Source organism: Ixodes scapularis, unplaced genomic scaffold, assembly GCF_016920785.2.
Source record: "Ixodes scapularis isolate PalLabHiFi unplaced genomic scaffold, ASM1692078v2 PGA_scaffold9__187_contigs__length_104089568, whole genome shotgun sequence".
Lineage (NCBI taxonomy): Eukaryota > Metazoa > Arthropoda > Arachnida > Ixodida > Ixodidae > Ixodes > Ixodes scapularis.
Window position 1 is genome coordinate 21,940,712 of NW_024609884.1, and position 25,735 is coordinate 21,966,446.

Consider the following 25,735-nt stretch of genomic DNA (forward strand, 5'->3'; position numbering starts at 1 on the left):
CTGATGTACGGGCGCCGAGCGAGCGGCGCACGTGGTGCGTCCGTTTGTTGTGCCACGTGACGCCGCTCGTCCAATCGTGGGCGAGGAGGAACCCCGCCCTTTAAAGAACGCACAACCGCGCTCCGAGCGGCATAACACAAGGTGAACGTTGAGCTGGCGAGTAGTCGACTGCGGAGCGAGCTATCTAAAGATAGGGATTTGCCTGAGTGATCTACCGTATCCTCCAGGTGAGTTGACTGTTGTGCTCGGGCCTGGGGCGCGGTCCTCGCGTTGCGAACGGGTGGGCGCGCGCGGTCGCCGGGCCGACTGGTGCGAGCGTCATTGTGTGGACTTCGGCGTCACGAGCGCTGGCCGGCGAGCTACATAGTTTCAGGCCTAGCGCAGCTGACGCTGCCGTGGGAGGCTTTGAAAACCGGATTTACAGGAAGTCGGGCTCGGCGGCAGTTTAGTGGAGTAAAACGGAGTTCGCAGTTGGCCTCGCGCTGCGTCGTCGTCGTCAAAGCCATCGGAGCAGTGCTGTGTCGTTGGGAGCGTGCGGGCAGCTCAGCAAGCACTAGTGCGTTCCGGTTTCGTTGGAAGCGTGGCAAAAGCCGCCGAGGAGAAAGAAGGAAGCCCCTCGAGAGCTCGCTCACAGAACGTGCTGTCGTGCGAGTCTCGTCGTTCCCGGCATGGATTCCGCTCTGTCCAAGCTGTCCAAAAAGGACGTTCCGTACGCGAAAATGGTGCCTCTGCAGAAGGACAGCGACAAAAGCGAGTTCGTGCAGGCGCAGGACGAGAGGTGGGTGACCCCGACTGACCACGGGGGCCAGTGCTCGATTCCGCGCTACGCCTTGCGTCCTCTCCTCGGCGCGTCTCTTGTGCGTCGTGGCCACTCGGAGACCGAGCCACGGCGGAAGCGGCGCCCTTTGGGGCCCCGCGCTCTAGCAGCCGCCGAGGAGGCCGCCGAGGGGCCGCGCGCTCAAGGCTCCAGCGTCCGCGGCAGCTTTAACGCAACCCGGGTTCGGGCTCCGGCAGCCTTGGTGCGCGCTGTGGTCGCATTCCGCCGCTTTCGTTCCGCGCTCGAGGAGACGGAGACCCCCGTCTTGGCATGGGGTTTCTCGGTGCTGCGTACTCCTTCGTTGCCTGGGACCTAGCGTCGAACGTTTGTTTTCGTTGTTTCCGAGTTTCACGGCAACGATCGAGCTCCCGATGAGGTGGCCCACGGCCAGTTTCCTATCTCGAGGTGATAGAGTCCTTGCTGAGCATTTAATCTCGATGCCGTTCGATGTTTCGCACGGGAAAGCTGATAATGCAGGATGTGACCTGTTGACCGTTTGAAGAGGTATGTACGTGCTGCTTCGCCGCACCTTGAATTCAGCGAATATATTGAGGTCATCGATAGCTGCCATCGACTCGAGATTGCGAGTCGACGCATTGAAAAGCTTTTTTATATATTTTGTTTTTAACACCGAAGGTCAGTTGAGGTCTTGATAGCTTATCTTGTGGAGTGCAGGAGTGCCCCAATGCGGCCCAATCTTTTAATCTAAAGATGCCTTTATTTTATTGCAATCCGACACCTTTTTCTCGTCGGTTGAGCAGATATATAAGCTAGAACTCTAGAAGAGAAAGTCTGCCCAGAGCACTTCCCTGTAGCCTGACAGAGATTTGAAGGAGGAAATTCCTGTGGGTATGGTCCTTTCTTGGGCTAATCTAAATGGCACCTATGCCTGCCTTTTACTTGCGCTTTGTGCAACAGTTGTGTAACACACTGATATCCAGCTGCATAGTTCGCTTTGCACCCTTGCCCCAGGTGGATTTTTCTCTTTTGTGGCTGCCAGCCTTGAAAAACCAGTTGGAGCATTTCTCTCCCTTAATCCATTTTGAGCATCCAATAGGTGATCTAAATTTGTGATCTTTGTGCGGTGATTTCTGGCACGTCCCGTGGATCCGGTATGGGCTTCTCTAACCCATCAGAATTAATGTGTGCCCTGATAAGGCACTTGCAGGCACCTTAGCTGCCAACTAGGTCATGTGTGCACTGTGACGTACCAGCTCTTGAGATAGTGGCCCATTGCAGCGCTCTTGGCACTCTGGGTTTTGTTATGCATGTGTCCTCTTTCTCGCTTCTTCAGACATAGTCTTTGAGTGGCTTTCTGAGAAGTGAGATACCGGGCATTTTATTAGGCAATTTTTGCTGATTTATATCAGTGAGGTGAGGGATTTGTTACAAATCAGGTTAGATTCCTTGATCGCCAACATAAGTGTTATGGACTCGAGGTGGACTGTGTTCAGAAACCCTGCACAGCAATCTTATGTGCCTATATAATGTTTGGCTCATCAGATGTGTGCTGTAATGTTTGCTTGTACATAGCATCTCCTCTTCAATTATAAGACGTAAAAATAACAATGATGCGTAAACCTGTACTGCAGCTGTTTTGGTCAGTGGGGCTCTTGAAAGGTGTGATGGAGGCAAAAGTAGGCAAAATATGTGCTTGCAATGTTTCGGGTGATCGGGCAGTGCGTTTTCTACGTAGCTTGAGCTATGCATTGGGTCTGACCATCAAGTACCCTAGACGGAAGAAAAGGTAGTGCAGCTGCACGTTATGGTGGCCTGTGCATACCCAGTCTCCATTTCATTTATTAGTCATTTGTGGGTGGCAGGTGTGGATTGTTGCTCACGGGCTTCTGTAAATGTCCTAACTAACTCAAAGGTATAAGAAGAAGAATTTGAATAAATGCAATTGCCCTTGGGCTGTTGCACCTTCTTCTGACCTCAAAGAAGGTGTAGCAGTCCAGTGCCTTGCATTGGTTGTATTATTTCGAGCAGTTATTGGTAGGCTTCCGACGGCAATATTGTTTACAAGGACTAGTTTCAGCAGTTGCTTCCAGGTGCACTTGCATTTTGAAACATAGATTGTGCTGTCTTTCCTGATTGTGACCGCATTTGTGCAAAAGTTTGAAAAGCCAGATGTACTGTCTGCCGGATTTTATTTTTTTGACACCTCACGGTAAGGCGGTTTCTGAAGAAAGCGATTATAGCCATGAAGATAGATGCGATCTGTGTGTGATGCAATCTTTCCGGGTAGCTGTAAACACAGCTTGCATTTCGCAGCTGGGTTTTGCTTTTGTAGGTTGGCGGGAAGGATGGAAATGAGTGCAGTTGTTGTTATACCACGGTCAAAATAATCCACGGCGAATTGAATCCTTTCTGAAATTTGCATTCTCTGAATTTTTCTGCCTAATGACCAGTTGTAATAATGGTTCAGTAATATAAAATTATCTTTCTCTTATTTGTGGTTGAGTATAATCTTAAAGAAAACTAGGGCAGGTTGAGAGAAGCTGCACAATCGTGTCTGTTTTATCTTATCGTTCGATAATTCCATTTTCTGCTCCAGAAACGATTGTGGGTAGGGACAGACATGCTCTCCGATTTATCCTTTTGAGTGAACTAAAGAATTTATTATCTGAACAGCTTAAGAATGTCTAGTCTCTTTTTCATTCCTCTGAGGATTCCACGTTGGTTGCAGTTAGACAGTACTGAAAGTTTAAACACTGGGACAGACAAAATGACAGATCTTTTACTGGTCTTTCATTTTACCATCACTGTGTTTATACTTCGTTTTATCGGAAAATATAACATGTATTACTTCACACTTGCCATCTCGGAGGACAGGGATCGAAAAGTTGTTTGACCTAGCTTTTATCACTTCTAGATTTTAAAGCAAAGAAAAAAAAAACTGCTCACCTTTTTTAAGGATTTTCCCGGTCTGTTATCAATGCACTTGGCATAAATCACATAGTTTGGTTGTGGTAGTATAAAGAGAGTGAACAGATCAGCATATATATATATTTTTTTATGAGGTATTAAATCCAAAAAGGTTAAGAAATGCACAAGAGAGGACAAGCGCATGCTTTGTGTTGTTTACTTGCCTTGTGTATTTGTTCCCTTTGTGTTCTTCAACTTTGGAGTATTCTTTATCCTGGTTTGTAGAGTCGAAAGTTACAGCTATAATTTTCTTCGAGTCTCACAGCTTTTTATCTTTGCTGATTTAAATGTGACAGCTACAATAACATCTGGAGATGCATGTAGAAGTAAAAAGCAGGTAAGCTTGAGCTTATATGAAAAATCTTTTTGCAAAATTTTTACATTAAAAAAAAATTATTTATTAGCTACCGCACTTACAGAATAAGCATCTAGCTAACACTTCTTTTTTTTTAAAAGTAATGCAAGGTCCATAAATCTTATTTTACTGTACACCAGCGAGACAATTTTAGACATTTGCATTAGTAATTTTTTGCATGGAGCTATTATTGTCTTCCAGCTGTTTGCCTTGGCCCCTATAGTCTGTGGTGCCATACAATAACTAGGTAAATCTAGTCTTCTGAGCAGATCTGCTGTCATTAAGGTCAGACACGGGTGATGAACGGTAGGGTGTTGCAGCAGCCATTCTTGGAAACAGTGTGGTAGCCGTATTCCAGTAGCATTTCCTGGTTTTAGAGAGCCCCAAGTGCTGCCTGCACAGTTTGTGGTTGATGTGTGTCATTGGCAGTCAGCTGGGTGCTACGAAACAGCCTGCGAGAGCTGTATCATGAAGGTGGTTCCTTGATGCCCAGTGCTTATAAGCTAGTTAGACGCAGATATTGTCTGAGGCATCAATAACTGGTAAAAAAAAAACACCAGGAATGTTTTGTCTTGCACTTATGTACAGGGTGTCACAAAAGAAAATTTACAAGATATTTGTTACCGCAAAAATAAACTAGGCATCGCCGAACGCTCATTCTCCGCCCAACGGTAGAGCTAGAGGTCACAACCAGATGCCAAAGTTTCAGCCCGATCCGATAACTTCATCAAAAGTTATAAGTGATTTTCTGAAAATTTCAATGGGAAAATGGTGCCTATTTTTGCCCATTTTCGGATTCTGGTGCCATAGAGCCCCATGTGTTTGAAAACTCCGTCGGCCGCCATTTCCCCATTGAAACTTTCAGAAAATCACTCATAACTTTTGATTATGTCAACGGATCGGGCTGAAACTTTGGCATCTGGTTGTGACCTCTGGCTCTACCTTTGGGCGGAGAATGAGCGTTCGGCGATGCCTAGTTTATTTTTGCGGTGAAAAAAAACGTGTAAATTTTCTTTTGTGACACCCTGTACATTCATCTTGGTTGATGACAGCTAGACAGGCGCATCATTGTAGTCCTAAATGTCCTGTATCAGAACTTTAATAATAATTAAAGAAAAAGGTAAAACTGACAATGTCTGATTAACCTTGCTTTGGTTGCTTCTAAATGTGTAGAATTTGTCTTCCTACTGTTGCTTTCACATCTGATGATTGCAGTGTGTGCTGTTTTTGTCACGTGATGGCCCATTACATGGAAAGTCCTTGTCTTTCCTTTCAATCCAATCGTTTGGGTGATGGTCTACTAGCTTGGTGACAGCCTTCCAAACATTAAATTGGTAGTAGTTCCTTCATTCCTAATGCTAAAAGAATGAAAACAGTTTATGAGCATAACATAATGTGTGCTGGTTGCAGCAAGTTTTTTTTTTTTTTTTTTACCTGGTTATTTTGAGATTATTAGGAAGACTTCTGCTCTGCTTAGGTGGCGTGGACTGTTCATTGCAAATGAAGTATCTATGTGGCACAATTGCTAAGTGTATTTAGGCAATCTGAAAGTAGAACACAACAATAAACAGGCAAAGGTTTCTCAAATAGGCCTGTGACAGACATGCTATTTTGGCTCCTTGCTCCACCGCTTTTGTACTTATTTTTTTTATTCCCTTCCCTTTGGCGGTGTTCAGCTTAAAATAAATGGAGAAATTTGCGGAGGCAGGCAGCTTCCAGGAGAAAACTATGGGGTCAGGGGTTGTAGATCTATTAATAAGGGTCTCTGGCAGAGCAAGTGGGGAAGAAGCTTGCAATATGTTTTTCTTTCTGGGGCAGAGTTTGGTCGATACATTTTGAGCCTGGTGTTTATGAACTTAAGTGGGTCATCGGTAGAATGCAAAGATATACCAATCAAATATGTTCCTGAAATAATATTTTTGTCGCCATGTTTGTCCTTGCCAGGGGAATGCCTACAGATACGATGGACGACATCGAGCTGAAGAATGTTGAGCTGCAATACCCTCTCATGAGGTCCCTTTCGAGGAGCGACTCTTACACACAAGTAGGTTCATTCTTATCTTCCTCTATTCATTGGAACTGGCCAAAGCAGTATGTTTGTGAGTCATAAGAACTGTGCTCTACATGAAATTTCCTTTGGGCACAGGAGGATCGCATTGAAACGGACTTCGGGGCCATGGTGGTTGCAGTTCAGGGGGACCGGAACAAGCCGGCCATTTTCACTTACCATGACATTGGGTTGAACCGTAAGCTTCTTTTTCATTGTACCTAGGCGATCACTCTAACATCGGGGGGGGCCCCAGCTATGTAGGTGTCTTTTGGTCCTTACTAATTAATTAGGGCTGTAATTTCTGTACTCCTGCTGTTGAGAACTGAGTTTTTTGCCTAACCTGCTTTCACTTTGATAGTTGTGGATGATGGCAAAGGTTTAGAATGTCTCGGTACCTAGTGAAGCATTTTCCCCCTTTTCAGCGTGCAGTCTTTAAACTACATTGATATATCTGGTAATTTACGTAATGAAGTACCAGTACTTACTGTCCTGTTTTGTTTGCTTGCAGACGTCTCCAATTTCCAGGCATTCTTCAACTACACCGACGTGCGAGACATGATGCAGAATTTCTGCATCTACCACGTGAATGCGCCAGGGCAGGAGGAGGGTGCAGCACCCCTCCCCGAAGGGTTAGTAGCTTCTGTCAACCTAATTCTAGGTGTGCCCAGCGGCCTGCCCTGGTTGTAGCTGTGTGGCTAGGATGTACTGTGTATGAGTGCAACCAGCATACTGTAGATTTGCATGGAGGCCTTTGTTTGCCATCTTATTTTCTTAACTTCATCTCTTGCACTGCTGTTTGCAATGTGTGCAACATTCCTCTGCATACATGTTTCTTGTCAGAGGAATGTTGCACGATGCCAAGAATTCTGAGCTACTCTTAAGACTCGTAACATTCATGCTCTGTCCGTTTTTGGGGTTGGGCACCTCTTCCCCACGATGGCAGGGAAAATTGGCCTTCACTGTGGTGCACTATGCTGCCTGCACTGTGAGCGCTAACTGCGAGGTTAGTGCTAGCTGCGATGTCAGTGTCACTGCATAGCACAGGAAGCGGGGCCTCTGCTCTGCTGTCAGCACCGCTGCCAATATCAATTTTGTTAGAATTAAGCTATAGGGTGGTTTCGCATTACATACGTCCAGTCCGAATTCTTGCCGGAATTTATACTGGGAATGCTTTCCCTATGCCCAGAATGAGTGTTTTCTAAGCCGCTCGAGTTCTTTCGAGTTGTGATCTACTGTGCCTGCCACAGTAGTTGGTGACCTCAAGAAACGTCGGCCGGTACAAAATTTTTATACATATTGGCCTTTATCTGGAGTGAAGACGAGCCAATGATTGAGCAGTTGGGCTCGTAAAGTTGCCCTGGCTCATGCCGCTGTGTCTACTCCAAAGGCGAAGGGAACCGAGTAAGCAGGAGTTTATGCGACGCAAGTATGTTACCGATCATACTTCTCGAGTTATTTTGTTGACAGAGCCACTCGCCATGCTTCTGCGTTTTACCAACTCCTAAAATGACGCCATTAACTGATGATCTACGAGCAAAACAAATGGAGAAAGTGGCATTCACCAGCATGGCTGCGCACACAGCTTACCAGAAGTGAAAAGGTGTTTCATGAAACTGTGCTAAAGGGAGTTGCCATGAGCCTAAACCTGGTGGAACATTTTTGTCTCACCGACAGACAGAGAATCCTGAACATTGTTGCTTCTCATGGAGCAGTACCATTACCTTTTTCTTGCATCATGTTTTTTTGGTTTTTTTTTCCCTCCCAAAGGGGGCTTTATAACATGCTACCCGATGTCTTTTCTTTTTTTTTTTCAATGCTTCCATATTTTTTTATTTATAATTTCAAATTATAGGCTAATTTTAGCTGTGATGTGCAAAATGCATGATGATTGTGTTGTAGAGAGAGAACCATTTGTCAGCTTCTGCAGATAAGTGTGTGAGAGTGGAATGCAGCATTGGCTTGGAGATTTGCTTTGTAGGAGGGAGGGATTTTAAAAAACCTTTGTTTTCAGAAAACTTTCTGAAGTGTTTTCTTGATTGAATCCTATATTTAACTTGTGGCTGCAAAACAACCTAGATGTTTGGGCCGTGCCATCATCCTCTCGCAGCTCATCCAGATGTTTTTACAACAGATGTGTGCCACAGGGGAAGAGACTAAATGGGACCTTCCATGCCTTGTAGTAGTTGAGTGTAATACTGCCCCAGTTGATTGAAAAAAAAAAAAAGGAATCATTTTTTTATTTAACTATAATTCAAAGCGTTTTAAAACTTCTTACAGTAGGCAAGAGGTTAATGACTGAGGCTGTCAAGCACACTACATTAAATAACGATAGCAAAACTGAACTGCACCACAGCTAACTAGAGAAGAGGAAACATATCTAACTATGTGCACCTCTAGTAATCAAGCAACTGTAGATAACCAAATTGGACCTTCCTGTTTGCTTTTTGTAGGTATGCATACCCGTCCATGGAGACACTGGCCGACATGTTGCTGTTGGTGATGAAGTTTTACAAGTATGTAGCCAATCTTTAGTTTAGGGGTCTTGCTGCATTCAGGTCGATAATTGAAACCTGCTGTTTTCTGCTCTTTCCAGGATCAAACACTTCATTGGATTTGGCGTGGGGGCAGGAGCCTACATCATGGCCAAGTTTGCGGTAAGCAGTTCCTCTGCGAATGTAGTATTCTGCGCTGTTAAGAAAATGGTGCTGTTTGAAGGGGTACCCCGGCATTTTTTTTTTTAGCTATCCCAACTAACTATATTTTCGAAATGCTGGCCTTTACTCTTTCCTGCATGCTATTTTGTATTGCGAAATTCAGAATAGCTATTGTGTTAATCGCCAAATGAAAAGGACGCCAAAACCAAGATTCAAATATACCCATGCTTTTCAATGCCGTGACGTCCGAGCGGGCAGCCTAAAGATGGACTATGCCGAGCATTTATTTTGTGCTGCTCCATGGGAGCTGGAGCGAGCTTCTAAAGCATTCATTTGACACCATGAAACTGTGTGTAATCAGTTGGGAACAAAGTCTACAGTCCAAAGAGAACCCCTGCCTTCCCCTGACACCACTCTTTCATTGTTGCCAGAAAAGCCTTTCACTTTGAAAAAGCATGATGAGGACCAAAATTGTAAATTCAGTAACTTGTTTGCAAAAAAAAAAAAAATATTTGGCTTACTATTTCAGCGATGTTTGTTGATGCGTTAAACAAATTTTCAGGCAAATTGGAGACTCTGAAGAAAATGCCGGAGTACCCCTTTAAGTGGAAGCTGTGATGGTACTGGGCATTAAAAGTACTTGATCAGCATAGCACAGTTTAGTGCTTTCCTTATATGATGTGAGGCGTTACTGCAAACTTGGGGCCCTATCAAGATTACTTCGGTAAGGACTTATTCACCAAAGGGGGCAGTATAGGTCCAATCCTTCCATTCTGGTTCTGGCCCACTTTTAGACTTGTTTTCTTTGAACTGGGATTTGTAAAAGCCTGCTAAGAGCTTACAATAAATTAAGAAAAAACACTTCTTTATAGTCTAACATGAGCTTTCCTATTCTCTACAATAGGAAAGTCCCAAGAAAAAATGCTGCAAAGTTGGGGAACATGTCTACAGTCAGTATGGTGGTGTAATGAAATTGGCATTCGGATCGATCGGTTGGCAGCTGGCTTCTGAGCAGTGAAACTGAAATATCTGCAGTAACTTCAGTCTTTGCGAGTTCCTGAGCTCAGGCGGGGGGGGGTTGGGGTTGGGGTTGGGGCAGGGGCAGGGCTGTGGTGGTGCTGTGCTTGAAGGGAGGTGTAAACAATGTGCATTTGTGTGTGCAGCTGGATCGTCCAGAGCTGGTGGATGCCCTGTTTCTGATCAACTGCACGGCCACCAAGTCAAGCTGGACCGAGTGGGGCTACCAGAAGCTCAACTCTATGCACCTGCGCAGTTCGGGCATGACTGCTTCTACCCTGGACTACCTCATGTGGCACCATTTCGGGAAGGTTGGTGTTTTACTACCGGCCCTGCAGCTGCCCCTTCATTGCGTGCGCGGTGCTACCCAGGGAGTGTCAGTTCTAGTGGTTTCACTTGCTTCCAGCTGAACGAGGAGCGAAACCACGACCTGGTGCAGGTGTTTCGTCAGTACTTCAACAAGACCATCAACGCTCAGAACCTGGGGTTCTTCATCGACACCTTCATAAGGTGCGTCATATAGGAGTTACATATGTAGTATGGAGGAAATTTCACTGAATACTGGAATGATGACCCATTTAAAATGTAATAGGCAGTGTCGTGGAGCGTGAGCTAATCCCAAGTCGGATTTGTCCTTTAACCATCATGTTGCGCACCATTCAGCACCGATTAGTTCTCTTCTTTAATAAACAATGCATACAAATATCTAAATACCTTGGACCCGTAGCTGACTTTGCTATGGACCCATCTGGATTATGACCATGACCAGTAGACCACTAAGGCATGAATGCAAACTCTTTTGCTTTCACCCTGTTTGTCATAGGAGGTCAGATCTGAACATTACTCGGGAAATGGACCCTGCCAAGAAGAAGATGGTGAAGAACTTCAAGTGAGTGTTTTGGGTCTTTGTCATTGTGTATGAGATTCATATTTCCAGGTTCTCAAACCTGGAAATGGGATACATACCCCTTAGGGGTTAAAGGCGCTAAAAATCGACAGACGAATAGAAGACACACACCATAGAGCGCAACTTACAATTGGTTTAGTCTTAAGAAAAACACACCCACCGCTAAAGATAGAACCAGTTGTAACTTAAGCTCTGTGGTGTGTGTCCCTTCTACTCATCCGTCGTATTTTAGCGCTTTTAACCCCTAAACATGTTAAACCAACTTGCCCAAATTCAAACCCTTCCAATACATACCCCTTTTTGCCTTTTAAAATATTGACAAGAACAAATACTGCTTTGCACACATAAGCCCCAGTGAGAGGCCTTTCTCGATTGAGCAGAACACGAGTGAATCGCCGAATTCTCTCGTGGAACCTATCGATAAACGAAAAGCATGTGCCTAAAAACTGTTGCTTGTGACATTTCGGTGTACACCTGGCCCATCATAGTCTAAAAACTGTTGCCTGTGACATTTCGGCGTACACCTGGCCTATCATAGTCTGCTTTGTTAGGTTGATGACATTTGTTTTGGCTTGTGGCAGGTGCACAGTGATGCTGGTGGCTGGAGCTCTCTCCCCACACCTGGACGACACTGTCAACATGAATGGTCGGATGGACCCCACAACTTCATCTTGGATGAAGGTAAGGCCCACTCGTTTATCTGTCTTCTCTTTTTAGTGGTGGCTTTCGTAGAGAAGGGTTGGCTCATGGCGAGTCTGTTTTGGTGTGCTCAGATTTCAGACTGCGGCATGGTGCTCGAAGAACAGCCGGGGAAGGTCAGCGAAGCATTTAGGCTCTTCCTGCAAGGACTTGGATATGGTAAGCTTAAAAAAAAAAAAAGAAAAGAGGCTTTGACCCTTTTTGCTTTTGTGGTCTATAGTATTTTGTAGGTTGAGAAGTGCCGGGCAAGGGTGAAGCTGCTCTGTCTCCATTTTCACTTCCACTTCATGACCGCCAACACTGGAGACAGCCACCAGTGGTGGTGCACAAAGAGGGAGGGGCAGAGCACGAGCTTCTTTGCTCTTTTCCGTGCTTTAACTTGCAGATATCGCCTACTTCTTCCTCTTTTGCTTGTCATCTGCATGGACCGGAAGGGAACTTACCAGAGTCTTTTCCTTTCTTTTCTTTTCTACAACAAAGCCTTGAACTCGTCTCAGCGACGGTCCTCTGCGGCTTCCTTGAATGAAGGTGAGTTTTCTTGACTCTGGTTTATTCGGGTTTTACTTGAGGAATGAGTGGCAGCAACTTATGTGAGGGTCATTGGAAAGAAATGTGCCTCTGGTGGTGTCCGGGGATCGTTGTTTACGCGAGTAGGTATGGGGATAAATTTGGGTTTGTAGAGGTAACTAATAGAAGAGTTTCAATTTAACCTGCTTTACTCCTTCGTGCACACATTCATTCTTTGGGGTTACAAATAGCGACTTTACGTATTGGCATGAGAATTGTATACACGACAGCACATGATTCACATAATGGACGAGTGCACTGGGCATGTGGCAGCAGTACGGATGTCCAGATAACGAGCAACGGCATGTATAATACCGTATAAACTGGACTATAGGTCGAACCGGAATATAGGTCGCGCCCTAATTTACAAGTTGCAAAAAGCGATAGTTTTTTTAGCAAGAAAATGCAACCTCACCTTGGTAACAAATTCGGCCAAGCATACCGAAGGACGAGAAAACACTGCACATTTAATTCCTTCGCACGGAAATAAAACCGGAAGTGTGCGAGCATTACTACTCAGATTCTTCACATCCTTCGTCCGACGAGTCCACTAACGCAATTCAAAGGGACGATGCCGTCCCTTTGAATTGCACCCTTGAGAGCCCGGAGGCACGAGCGACCTCGATGGCTTTCGTACGGATTCACTCCAACGTCACAGGTGGCGATCTGGCGTGCAGATTCCGAATTAAATTTGCCACCGGGGTACACTGCAGTCCTTTCACGAAATGAAGTTTTCTTCGCCTTGCTGCACGCTGCCAGTTTTTGTCTCTGGCCTTGCCAGTAGCGTATGCTCTTCTGATACACAGAACTCGCTCTGCGCTACAAGATTCCCGTGGATCTCTGCATAGGCGATTGCCGCCTTGAAGGCTACCATGAACTGTCTTCTACTTCCGCTCATTATCACTCCGGGAGCGGCAACGATAGATGTTACAAAACAAGGAGCGCAAGTGAAAGTGAATCGTGACCGTCGACAAGTGGACGAGTGCTTGGCTATTGCAAAGAAAAACAAGATGGTGGCTTCAGCCACTCAGTGGTGCGATTATTTTTTTCTTCTATTAATGACCGTTATACAAGACGAGGGTTGACTTTTTCGGGTCCGTTTTAAAAAATGAATTCAACCTATATTCCGGTTTATACGGTAGGTGCCCGCCATCCAACACAAATCGTCAGTTTGAGTGTTGATTTATGACTGGTAGGTTGCATGTTTGTAGTCTCACCCGAGAACTTAACTCTGCCACGTGATAGCTTGATTTTGGCGGTTCTGGTACGCTGCTGATCATGTGGTGTCTGCCGTTGAAACCGCCTCTTCAAAGTTCTTGCTCTGCAGTTGTCAAGTTGCCGGCAATTGCTCGGCAATCTGCTGATCATGTGGTGGCATTATGTTTCTCTGGGTGTGCTCTACGTAGCCATTCTGCTTTGTGGCCCACTCTTGATTTTCAACATGCCCATAGTCCAATAATGTTGATTCAGCTCTTTTTTTTTGCTTAACCCATTTTTTGTTGATTCCCCTGCTCAGCCCTGGAGATGCGTCGCCGATCCTCCCTCACTGCTTCAGCTCACAACGCAGGTTAGACCCTCGTTTTAGTTTTGCTTCATTTCTGCCGAAAAAAAAAAAAAAGTTTGCGCCACGGCCCAAAATGGGATGAAGACAGAAGAGAGCAAAAGCGAGGGGACCCCGCCAACACAAGCTGCCGGGGCGGCGGCACAGCATGTTCCGTTCTGCATCTGGGCCAGTAGCAAAGCGCAGACGTGGCACTTGCTGCACACGGGCACTATGTGTGCTCAGTTTGGCCAGTTCTTTTCGAGTAGTGTGCAGGCTGCAGAGTTGCTTTGGCAGTAGCTTGCGCATTAGCCTTTGTTGAAGCCACTGCAACAGGTGTCTCCTTTTTCACTGTGATGCACCGTTTCTTGAGGCTTTCATCACTTCGTAGTATTGGTACCATAGTTGCTTTTTCTTTTTGTGCTGTGGGAGTAGCGATTGTTCAGGGACCTTTAAAGCACCGCTGGTTGGTTTGCAGGACTGGGAGTGCAACTTGAAAGTGGGGCTCAGGTTTCAAGGTGTCTGCTTTTTGTAAACAATGGCCTGTTGTAGTTGCCATTTTCAAACCAACCACAGCTACTTTGTTTTTTCTGTGTGTAAAGCTTTTTTCCTCAGTAACTTTTGTGGCAGACGTCCTTGGGGCAATATGCCGCTAGCAAGCTTGAACTAGCAGTAGTTGCAGAGGTTGTCTCACCGTGTCTCAGGCCATTTGTGGCAGCTTGACTATCATAGTGTAAATGTTCCTAAGTAGGCAATGTCATGCTTTTTTTTTTTTTATCTCTGCTCTTTGTGTTCTTTCTGTGCCATTGAGCACAAGCTGGTGGCTCTTCGTTTTGCCCAAAAAATGTGTAAGACTTGCTACCTGATTCTTTCTCTTTTATTTCTGCTTTGGGCTTTTTCTGCATTGCACACTTCTTCCAAGTCTTTTATCTATAGGTTTGTTAGCTACATATGTTCTGGAAGAGAAGCTTATTTCAGTTGGGGAAGGACCATCTGGGTACAGAGGTTCCGGGTGTGTGAGCAGAGTTTAAAAACACCATGCGTAACCTTGTGCACCACACACCAAAATGGTGTATCGGAGAATGTTTGGAACCTTATTTTGGCTGCTTAACATCTAAATTTAATTTTTGGTAAAAAAAAAAGTATCGTCAGAACTACATGCACGCAGGGCTCTCGAGAATGAAAAGGTGTGAAAAGCCAAACTATGAGCGAGCCTGCATTAATTTGTCTGCCTCACATTTTTCTGAGGTCTTATGGGCATGCCCCTCTTTATACCTGCTTTATCCAGACATTCCCAGTTCCAATGGAAAAAGTGTAGGTTGGGTCTAAGCCTTTGTTTTAGCAATTTACAATGTCCTTCTATGTTCAGCCTTCCTATTTTTCTAGTTAATGCATTGCACATTGCATCCTAGATGTATTGCTTGCTGAACAGAGTTAAAGCACTGACTTTGCTAAGGTGCTGCTGCTTTTGCTAGTTACCATCACCATAATTAATCATTGCTGTACAAAATGAACTGGTAGTTTCTTACCTACTGTAGGGATACACAGTAGCTTAAAGTATCTGTGGGCTTTTGTCATGTAGCAAAATAAGTTAGAGATCTTGCCAAGGGTAGTTTGTACCATGTACATGTATGGTCAACTTTTTGTGCTGTTTTTCCTGAGTAATTTGTAACGCGCACCTGCAATGGACCGACTTTGCAGATGAGCTAGTGAAAACCAGGGGTGGCGCGAGGCATTCCTGTTTAGAAGCCCCCGTCCTTGACACCGCCTGCATTTCAATTGCATTTTAGCCATTTTGTTTTTGGCGGTTTACCGAGCCTGCTTGGGACGAAGTCTCCCTGCCTGTTCTCAAGTTCTGTTTGTGTTGTTTTCTTTGTCCTTTCTTTTTTTTTTTTTCTTTTTCACACACTTTCCTTACTTGCTGGTGGTTTGGGCAGACTAGTGGCCTCAGCCTGGTCTTGGGCAGTAGTATGTCTCATCCCATTTTGTGTGCGTGTGCGTGCAGGCCTGTGCAGAACTCCTGTTTCCGTTTTATGTTTTACTTTATGAGTTGTTTCTTCTAGATCTGAATTGTTTTTGATTGTTTTTTTTTTCTTTCCCCCGCCCCTCTCCCCCGTTCTTTCTTTGGCTCCCTCCCACCTCCATGTAGTCCCTAGTCTCGCTGGTCAAAAGTTGAGCTCAGTGCGTCAGACTTCGCTCGAAGAGGAGGCCAACGCCAAGCAGGAGGTACACATTGTTGAGAACCCCATTAACCAGCATCAGGTGAACTGCTAAGCACGGGGCGGAGAAAATCAAGCGAAATGGGACGGCAAGGGAGCTATCGTGGCAGCGCACCTGCTAGCACGGACGCGGAGAGACCGGGGTGGTCGCGGAAAAAAGGGAGTGAAGAAACGCTAGACACGTGCAACTCAAGTGGACAAACCTGCTAGGACTGCATGTGGCCATGCCGCACGTCTGTCGGTACACTCACACAGACACAGAGGCATGCACACTGATGCCTTGCGTTTAGTACAACATTTTTGTTTCAACCTTTTCTCATGTTTTCCTGCCCAAAGGTTGTAAGAGTGGTTCTGTTGGTGTGGTTCTTGAAATTTGCCACCCCGTAGTTCCAATGCCTTGACTGAGCCACCTCTCAGTTTCGTGTGCAACTTTTCCAGGAGGAAATTTGAGTGTGCATGTGTCTCTTTCTGTGCGTGTGGCCTTGCTTGCACCGTTTTTTGACGACGAGCTAGCTTCGTTTGTAGTCTACTGCTCTCCAAAGTACAACGAAAAGAGAGCCACAGTGCTCGCTGGTAGAACACATGGACGCTCCTAATGCTAGACCCGAGATGACCTAGGAGGACCAACCTTTTGACGCTTTTTCACCGGGCTGCTTTTTAAAATGTGCGCAGTTCAAAGCTGCACACTACTGTTTCTCGCAGGCTGGAGCATTTCCGAAAACTGCCCGCCGCGGGTTTCTCTGTGTGTAGGCTGGGTGTATACATGCTAAAAAGCATGGTCATTATATGCAAATCTGTGTTGTGCATAAACCAGCCAGCAAGAGTGAAAGAGGTTGTTTCCGATTCTTTGTTCCGTTGTTGCAAAAGCAAGTGTTGAGTGTTGTTGTACTTACACATGTGTGACCAAGGTTAAACAGGATGCTCGAAACTTTTAATTTCTACTGACGTTGCCTTCCCATTTTGGTGTTATGTGAATGCGGGTAAATGCAGACGAGTCCATGCACTGTATTGGTTTTGGAAGACTAAAAAGAGAGTAAACAAGGTTTGGGTCTCTTTTTTTTTTTTTTTTAGAGGTAGGGGCATTGTTCGGCGTTTCTATTGTAGAAGGCGGATTGAGATGGTGTTGTGTATAATACACAGTGCATAGATGACTGATGCTTGCTACACAAGAAATGTATAAATACTTTTACTTCAGCTCTGGGTATATATTATATTACATATGTACTTTTGTGTGCTGCTCTTGTAAGAGAAACAGCCCGAGAATTGTATTTTTATTATAGTTTGTTCCTTGCATCTGCATGTGCAATAAAGTGCATTTGTGTTGCTATGCAGGTACATGCACATGGTACAAATAAAGTAATGTCATACGCAAGTCACTCGTACTGTTGTAAAAGTGTTGGCACCATTCTTGATTAACACGACTCGGCAGTACAGCCAGACAGTGGCTGGTATAAGAACGCTTTTGAAAGAACACTGGTTCTATTGCTCAAATTCTCACTGTAGGTATCCACATGTCCCTTTCGACGGTGGTGAGCTTTGAACTTATTGCCCGCTGAGGTCAACTGAAGGGCCACATGCAAAGACCAGGTGTGTCTGTGGTGTCCCGAGAAAACAAACTTGTCCTGTGCTAATTCAGTGTACAGAGAGATGCCATGGGGGTAGTACACTGCAAAACAAAGCAGCAACAGTGAGGGACGCAGATGCTTTGGTTTTGCATGTGGCCTCTCAATTTGTACAGTGGAAATGATGCTATAGGGAGCAGACGTTGGAAGGGGGGACAAGACCCATCCACTGTACTCCGGTTCACCTTACCATGGACTAGAAAGGATTCTAGGACGAGGAGCACATAGTCACATAACATGATCACAACACTGGATTAGATGGGATGGCTCTTAGTGTCTACTAACATCACTGTGTGCCACCTTCATACCTCTTTGGCCACAGCAGTAAGTAAGGTTATGCAGCGGAACCTCATTGATACATTCCCGGCTTTTACTTTCGGAAGCGCCAGTTCCACCGAGCTCCCATAGGAACGCGTGTATTACTTTCCTGCTTAGTGCGTTTGCTTTTCCAATTCTTGTACTCAAAAAGCAGACACCGCCGGTCAATTTACACAACTGACCGATTCGCGGAAAGATTGCTCACCGGACGACACATTTTCGGATCGTCCAACTCCCAACTGCATTTACACGGGGAGACTAGGACAGCGAGGATCGACCGAACCACTTATTGACTGCACAGTGGCACTGGCGTCCAAGTGTAACGTTTGTTGCTACGGTCACGGCACTATTGCAATATGAAAAAGAACCTATTTTGTGTGGTTGTTCCGTGCTGCATGAGACGGAACACCGCGAGATGCTCGGCACGAAGCATCACCACCTTCACTAACCCAAGGCATAACACAAGTGTGGTCCTGCTCGAGAAGGTTCGGAGTAGAAGCGACTGAGTCCTGGGCTTGCGCAGGGGTGTTTGCCAATGTCCTCGTCCCCACGCACAACACTTCAATACACCACGGGCTAAAAAAGGTCTTGCTCAATCTCATTGGCTCTTGGTCTTGCCAGATAAGAGGCTGGATGGATGAGCAGGACAGAGTATGGAGGAGTACCGGAACCTGCAGCTTTCTTCACCCGTAGAACCAAGAATCGTGCAACAAAACAAACCAGCGAACAGACAAAAGGAAACAATGCGCCTTTTCACTTGCAATTTTTTAGAGCACAGCTCTTAGGCGCCCGGCTTGAGCGGCGTCGGCGTAACCGCAAGGTCACGTGACCCCCCCCCCCCCGCGCCTTCCCCCCTCCTCAAGAGCTGTGCTCTAATTCGGCGTTACAGGGAGTTGTAAACGGCTTTTTTTTTTTTTTTTTTATTTCATACACGTGTAATTTAACAACAAAGGATTTTTTTTATTTTTTAACTAGCAATAGGAAGATGGTGCATCAGTTTGTTTTCTGGTCCATGTTGTCGCGTGGTTCTTGGTTCCACACGCGAAAGAAGCTGCAAGAACTGCGCCCGGCTCACGTGCTGCAGGTTCTGGTACTTCTTCGGGGCCGTGTAAAGAAGCTCCTGTCAAAACTCGTCTAGCACACCGCAATCTCTCCTGCACATTCTACGGCATGTCATCCAGCGAAACCCTTTTTCGGCTTTGGTGTACAAAGTGTTGTGCACTATTGCGTGGGGACAGACCAACGAGGACGTCGGCAAGCGCCCCTCCGCAAGCCCAGGACTCCGTAGCTCGACCGCGTTTCAGTCGCCCAAAGCGCCAGGTGGAAATTACAAGCTTTTTCTGACTGCATTAGAGTTCACACCTACAAATGTTTAGAAACTTTTTTGAGCCAATTTGAGTTCACACCTATGGGGTGCAACCGTAATGACTAACACATTTGGCATGCCTTGCAAAATTTGAATTCCAAATGGACATACCTGAAATTGGGCATGCAAACGGTTTCGAATCAAGTTTTATTGTCTATATTTTTTTTTTAGAGCTCAATTGTGAGGTAGTGAAATATTAAAAATAAAGAAAAATTGTAGACCGTGTATTTTCTATACCAGCCTGTTTGTGTGCTCGCCGAATGCAAAAACGCTAAAAACCAATGGCAGAGGCCGGCGATGAGCAAGATAATCATGACAATGAATACTTTATTTTAAATGTATGAACAATGGCCACCTGGGAGCAAGCTTACAAACCAGTAAGCAGAAGACAAACATCCGGTATAGGGCATTTGAAAGGCACAGTCGCCGTTTTTGCTTTATTTTGAATGCTGTCTCAGACTTGAGCTCTGAAAAAAATTCGGGCAAGACTTCTTGCGAAACTATGTTCGCATACCCAATATCAGGTGTGGGTCATTCCACGCCAAACGATCTAGCCTTTAAATCGATAATCACCGATTCAATATAAAAAAAAATTGTAGTTGCTCGTGGTGACGTAAAAGTGCCCTTCCCGATACATTTTCGCCGAATAAATTTTTCTTTGCTCTTTTGGCGATGCTATGATTAACACGGACAACAGGCTTCAAGGGCCACAGGTGCTTTTTTTTCCCCTGAATGTTCTCAAACTAGGCCATTAATTGAAGATGTGTGTTTTGAATTCAAATTTTGCAAGGCGTGCCAAATGTGTTAGTTCTTACGGCAGCACCCTCTATGAATGTTCGCGTAAAATAGTCTCCTTACAGTTGCTATCTGTCTCATCTCTAGCGCCCCCCAAATGGCGCTTTCGTTCCTTGCATTTTCCCGGATCGCAGATTTTGTCTCCCCGGTCCCCCGAAAAATGTATCAACGAGGTTGTACAGCATATTGTAACCTTAAAACAGTTCGGAAGAGCTGGAATGCCTTGGCAGCTCAACATTAATAGGGGCATGTCTGTGTGTCTGTGATGACAAACATTTCCTCCACACACTAACTCCCGTAAATACTGTAAGCAGTATGACACTGGACAAGGTTACCAGGACGGCTACTGGCACGACAGCCAGGTCTCCACTTGGCTCGGGCAAGGAAAATGTCAATATAACAATGGCGAGGGGCCCGTTCTGGATTGCAGTTTCGAGAGAGACTGCAATGATCTGCCTGGGATTCAGGCGTGCCAGCCAGGCCATGCCGGCGCCGAATGCAAATCCCGAAACTACCACTACACTAGCGGCTGCAACCTCCAGAAGGGTTATCAGTGTAGCGATATACCAGTAGCTGTAGATGCCGACAACTAGTGCCACCAGGAGAATTGCAACGGAGAAGGGCTTGACTATCCTTTCTGATGCCTTCCCCCATTTTGGGCGCTTGTACTGGATCAGCAGCCCAATGCCAAGTGGTATGGTGAGGGCGACCAGGGACACTATCAGGTTGCTGAACGGCACTGCTGGCGTCGTAGGGCCCGAGAGCTTGTGGCCCAGTGTGTGCATCCAAAGGGGCATCATGCCTGCAACGAGAATGGCGGAGCAGATTGGTTTTGGCATGCCATAATCTGCATTCTTTGACTTGTGCTAAACCATTATGCGAGTACCATGGTTACTCTGCCTTCAGCATATGATTTGTGCCCGTTCTGTCCGTGTTGTCACAGTCTGCTATACTGCACGGTCTCACTTTAATGTGAACTTTCGCGAGGGCTATACATGCAAGTACACATGTAAGCGGGAACTTCGGTAGGTGCTGCTAAAGCTGGAGCATTCGTGCAGCCGACACACGTTTTAAAGTGAGGTGTGCATGCTTCTATTTACCAGAGTCCAGATCAAGGTGGGACGGAGATTAGAATTGGCTCTTGCAACTGGCTGAAGCACTTGTTGGAGGTTGCAAGCTGCAGATGTGGAAAGAAGTGCTGTCCTCCACCGTCGGACTATTGCTATACTCAGTTCATCCTTAAGCTGAGACTGCATCCAATGCCACAAGCACGAGAGCTCAAGGTTGCTGCCTTGAAGTGTTCTCCCGCAGAATGAGCACTCGCGCTAGAAATGCATGTCTCAGAGCCAGGAGCGCGGGCTAGCTCGCGCTTGTAGCTTTGACTGCAGTCACAGCTTAATGATAAATAGAGTATAGAAGCCACCAGAAGCCCCTATATTTTTTCCTTTCACTGCATTGTTGTCTATGCTGAGAGGAAATGCAAATTAAAAGGTTCTATGTCCAAATCTACAGATCCTTGTTCTGAGGTCATCTTGATCCAAAGTAATGATCAGCAGTGGTGCATCCGTGAAAAATAACGCTGAATGTGTAAGTAAACGAGACCCCAGCAAAGGCGTTTAGAAAAATGCCATATGCAAGCAAAAAAAAAAAAAAAAAATTTTTTTTTTTTAGCAGGGTGCAATTAATATTTTATGAAATAATATATGCTGGCTCGCATATCAAAGTAATTTATTCTAAATTAACCAACTCCTTGCACTGGTGCAGTGTTTCTGTCGCTGGTCGGTTGTGGTATGGCTATTGTATCTACTGCCAAGTTAACCTATTCTTATATGCGGGTACCTCGCTGATCCATCCAAATATGCTACTGTATAGTCTGCCAAATTCCCAAGTCAAAAGTTCCATCTTGTATTCTGAGGCACTTTTGTATGGGCATTATTTATTTTATTAGTTTTCTTCTGGGTGTGCACACACATCTCCTGAAACAAGTTTCCAGGTACGGTTAGTGCTACAGCATGTTTCACACCCCTTTTCTGTTTTGTTGCAACCTAGTGGGGAACAAACAAATTAGGCTCTTGTTTAAGATTGTTTCCACACAAATTGTAAACAAGCACACAAATTGTAAAAAAGTTTTGGGACAAATAAACTGTGTAACCCTACATTTATGTAGGACCAGTTTCTTGTTGAATATAATGTCTCCAACGGATTAACCATTTTGGACGAGCCTAGCTTGTCAACGTGGAGCCATCCTCAAACTGTCCAGGACAAGTATAGCTCGCCTGCCTTTCCCAGTTCACAAACTCAACCGTTTTGGACGAACCAGTCTTACTCATGGCTTAGTTTGTGGCTGTACCAGCAAATGGCAGCACTGAATTATAAAAAATAATTTGCTCCCATTGTTTGTAACTATAAATTTCACTGTGAAGGCAACAAGTACAATTTTGAAGAGAACAATTGAGCAGTTGTGGGGTCAAAAATTCCCCAAAACTAAAAAAAGTTCAGGGGTTAAAGAGGCACCAAAATAAACCTACACACTTTGTTCTTTATTTAAATATGAAGTATATGTTACTGCTAGGGCTCTGTGTCTTTGGCTAAAAACGATAGACTCTTAAAAGTACTCGGCAGTAATATTTATATATATAATAATAATAGTATATATTATTTTTTTTAATAGTAATTTAGCTTTACTGGTTGGTTGCGATCTCAGGGAGTGAAGAAAGGGGGGGGGGGGGCTACGAAAGACATAGGGGCTCTGCGTGCCGGATGCCCTAGCTATGCCACTGCCAGCACGCGAGTCGAACCAGTGAAACTCGGGTTCAACATAGAACTCCAAAATTCCAAACCCCTCAAGCTTAAAACTTGCAGGTGTCTGTTTCAAGCTAGCCAAGAAAGTTTGGAGCATTTTTAACCCAACCTCCACAGACAAGCATCGTACCTACTCTTCTGCACAAGCTTTAGTGGCACAGTTCATGATAGCAGGATTTGTGGAAGACAGCACCACACACCGAGTGCTCCAACATTGCTGATGAAGGTCATGGTGACACTAAGGTCGAGATCTCCCTGCAAGAGCAGGGTGTAGAAGTTGCTGTAAACACCGCCAGGGCATGAACCAATTGTAAACAAGCCCAGCCTGGTCACAGGGTTTTGCAGCAGCAGTGTGGCCATCCCATAGGAGACCTGTGAAGATACCACAAAAACTGGCACGAAACAGACCCTTGGGCAACTACATTAACACCGAGGGTGTACTACTCTGTGCCAATTTTTTTTTTATGCCATGTTGTTAAGGCTAGCATGGCTTCCGCTGTGCTCGCTGCCAAAGCCACTTGTGCAAACATGCGGCTGCGTTCGGTATCTTTTCCGCATAAGAATGCGTGCGAATGACATGAAAGACGAAGCCACATGCTTTCTCCGCAGTACGGGGCAGCAGTGTGGAAGTTACGCTAGCCTTGACAACATAGCAAAAAATAGCTGAGGCCAAGCATAGTGTCAGACATACCAACACCTTGAGAAGCCCTCGGGGCATGATAGTGCATACATGTTGAATGGTGGTCACCAAAAATAATGCTGAGCAACAGGTGGTATTCACTGGCCACCGCAGCCGAGCTGTTGAGCATGTGCCGATGGCGAGCTTTCCACAAGGCCTTGTGCAATGCACATTTCATGCCGTCAAGAGTGTTCTTGGCAGACGATAAGGAAGAGCTTTTCCGGAGCATACACTGCGAAGAGAGAGTTCAAGTATGGCAGCCAGTGGATACCACCTGTATGCAATGTTAACTTTTTTTCATGGATGCTGACAGCAGGAAGTTAGTTATTATAATGACAGGAAGTAGTTATTATAACGACAGGAAGTAATTATTACACAACTACACACCAGTACATTACTTATCTGAATCGAAACTGGCAAAATAAAAATGGTGCACACTGGGTGGGCAAGTGAGCTACTGCCGCTGCAGTAGAATAGACCGATCTCGCAAAGCATTCGGCGCATGCTTGACGCCGCCATAACTTTAGTTCACAGGAGGCAGACGGCAGTGCACGAGAAGGCTCGTGCCGTCTCGTGCTCTACACTTACGAAGCTCCAGCAAGGTTGTCGCACATGCAAAAAGACTAAAGTTCCCTCGATGCATTGCGACAGCATAGTCAAACTGGCAGGTGAGATCGGCCTATCATTCGGCATAACTGACCATATACATGGCTGGCGCCGACGTCACATCAGCGGCCATTGTGGTGGCCTTGCTGCCAAGGGCGTAGCTTCTGCAGCATACATTTCATGCACACCTAGTTTGTTTTTCTCGGCAAGAAGTTGTAGGAATGACAACAGCAATGACGTCATATGCAAGCCATGTATAGACTGTGAAAGCTGCAGGCAATATTCTGTACTGCTGTGTCTCAATTCATTGATGGATGTGTGAGCACCTAAAACATGAAGTAGAACAAAACTGGCTACACAATAAATTTACACATTGTTTCATTTCATTCCAATAGATAATTTTCCTCTTCGTGCGTGTGCGTGCGCGTCTGGAGAGGGTCATCTTTTTCTCGTGCGAGGCACTGCCTGTGAGGTGCGTGTAGGGCCTACTCACGAGAGGCATGAAGACGAACTGGCCCAGCATGCCGATCGTCGGGGCAACGGGCTTCTTCAGCTGCGCCAACACGACCTGCATGTCGAGCTGGCATCCCACATTGACGTTATTCAGCGCCACCAAAAGTCCGATAATGGCTCCGAAGCCCATGGCAAATGCTGTTTGCTCCCTAACCACACGCATACTGTGGATGCCGGCGGAGCTGTCATTGCCAATCTTGTCGACGAACTCCCAGGTCAAGTCCGCGTAGCCGATCTGAAGCGGCGTCAAGAGCGCTGAGAAATTTTCGCCGGGTATAAGTTGCGAAATCTGCATGCTGGCGGAGTCCAGTTGGACCACCGAAGGGTCGCTCGAAGTCAACGTCAGGACGACATCGTCCAGGGGCTGATCGGCGTCGACAGTGAAGGTGAGGTTGGCAGCTTCGTAGAGGTGCAGTTTCGTGTCGGAACTCGGAAACACCAGAAGTGAGCATTGCGAGTCGGCTACGAGCGATAGGACTGCGACGCAGAGGAAGAGAAACATTGCAGCCTCGAGCTGGAAAAGCCGAGTTTATGCTGGCCCGGAAAAGGATGCGCAGCGCGATATCGAGGTGGGGTATCAAAGAGAGAGAGAGAGATACAGGGCTTGGCCCACAGATGAACTTTCCTTAGCGGTCTATCTCGAACTCTTCAAAACAGTAAACAAGGCAGGCTGACTATTTCGGATCATCGTTTGCTGAATTCGCAAGTCCCATCGCAAGTTGGGCGATTTCTCGCGGTTCGCGGGTATGGCTAGTGCCATACCTAGCTTTTTGCGGAAGCTTAGAAGAACAAGAAAAAGAAAAATCTAAGCTACGATCCTACAATGACCTGTCATCATAAGCGCACAATGGATTCAAAATTAATCCGATCGCGTTGCAAGCAACAGAAAGTTCGCACGCAGACATACCGTGAAATACGAGAAAACCAGCTCAAATCACGCAGCGCGGTTTGCTCATCAAAGCCAGCTCTATCTGGCGCAACGCTATCGAGGACATCGAGCACACACAAAGGACGTCGTGATCGAGTATCGCTGCTCTGGGGGTAAATAACAAGGATGGAAAGATATGAGTGCGGCTTCGATTAGCAAACAATTCTTCATTGCCCCCGTTGACAAACCCGATCGCGGAAAAATCGATTAAGACATATCACGTTTCCACACGGTCGTGGCAAAGGACGAAATGACTTGCAGAACTCGCAAACGGCTAATGAACCTAATGACTCCAAATTAAATGTAGCTCGAATTACGTGCAGCTCGACTCGGCTTGGTTTGGCTGCTCTGTT

The 25,735-nt window shown here is 45.8% G+C and overlaps 2 protein-coding genes across 5 annotated transcripts; one reads left to right on the top strand and one right to left on the bottom strand.

Moving 5' to 3' along the window:
• LOC8035131 (protein NDRG3) lies at positions 1-17,125 on the top strand. 4 transcript variants are annotated; one of them, XM_040503617.1, is made up of 14 exons: positions 1-778; positions 6,045-6,144; positions 6,247-6,346; positions 6,659-6,779; positions 8,601-8,663; positions 8,744-8,804; positions 9,968-10,132; positions 10,228-10,331; positions 10,645-10,710; positions 11,310-11,409; positions 11,502-11,586; positions 11,908-11,955; positions 13,511-13,561; positions 15,684-17,125. In XM_040503617.1, the coding sequence occupies exons 1-14, from the start codon at positions 669-671 to the stop codon at positions 15,806-15,808; spliced, it is 1,299 nt and encodes a 432-aa protein (XP_040359551.1). In that variant the 5' UTR covers positions 1-668; the 3' UTR covers positions 15,809-17,125. The 4 variants fall into 4 exon arrangements, with proteins under 4 accessions (XP_040359551.1, XP_002411102.1, XP_029849801.1 ...); XM_002411057.5 differs by having other exon boundaries at positions 117-227; XM_029993941.4 differs by having other exon boundaries at positions 117-227; positions 10,231-10,331.
• Positions 16,924-25,731, bottom strand: LOC8035133 (sodium/bile acid cotransporter). Its single transcript, XM_029993945.3, has 3 exons — positions 24,435-25,731; positions 22,857-23,028; positions 16,924-20,656 (listed from the first exon to the last, which is right to left on the bottom strand). Exons 1-3 carry the CDS (start codon positions 24,954-24,956, stop codon positions 20,049-20,051), a joined length of 1,302 nt encoding a protein of 433 aa, XP_029849805.2. The 5' UTR covers positions 24,957-25,731; the 3' UTR covers positions 16,924-20,048.
• Positions 25,732-25,735: the final 4 nt, after the last annotated feature.

Bases quoted from the DNA above. Each gene is read 5' to 3' on its own strand.
- LOC8035133 (XM_029993945.3), bottom strand. From the start codon at position 24,956: ATGTTTCTCTTCCTCTGCGTCGCAGTCCTATCGCTCGTAGCCGACTCG. The intron at 23,029-24,434 runs GTGAGTAGGCCC...GTATCTTCACAG, and splicing joins AGTTCGTCTTCATGCCTCTC to GTCTCCTATGGGATGGCCAC. The intron at 20,657-22,856 runs GTGTGTGGTGCT...TTCTCGTTGCAG, and splicing joins CAGCAATGTTGGAGCACTCG to GCATGATGCCCCTTTGGATG.
- LOC8035131 (XM_040503617.1), top strand. From the start codon at position 669: ATGGATTCCGCTCTGTCCAAGCTGTCCAAAAAGGACGTTCCGTACGCG. The intron at 8,805-9,967 runs GTAAGCAGTTCC...TTGTGTGTGCAG, and splicing joins ACATCATGGCCAAGTTTGCG to CTGGATCGTCCAGAGCTGGT. The intron at 10,332-10,644 runs GTGCGTCATATA...TGTTTGTCATAG, and splicing joins TTCATCGACACCTTCATAAG to GAGGTCAGATCTGAACATTA.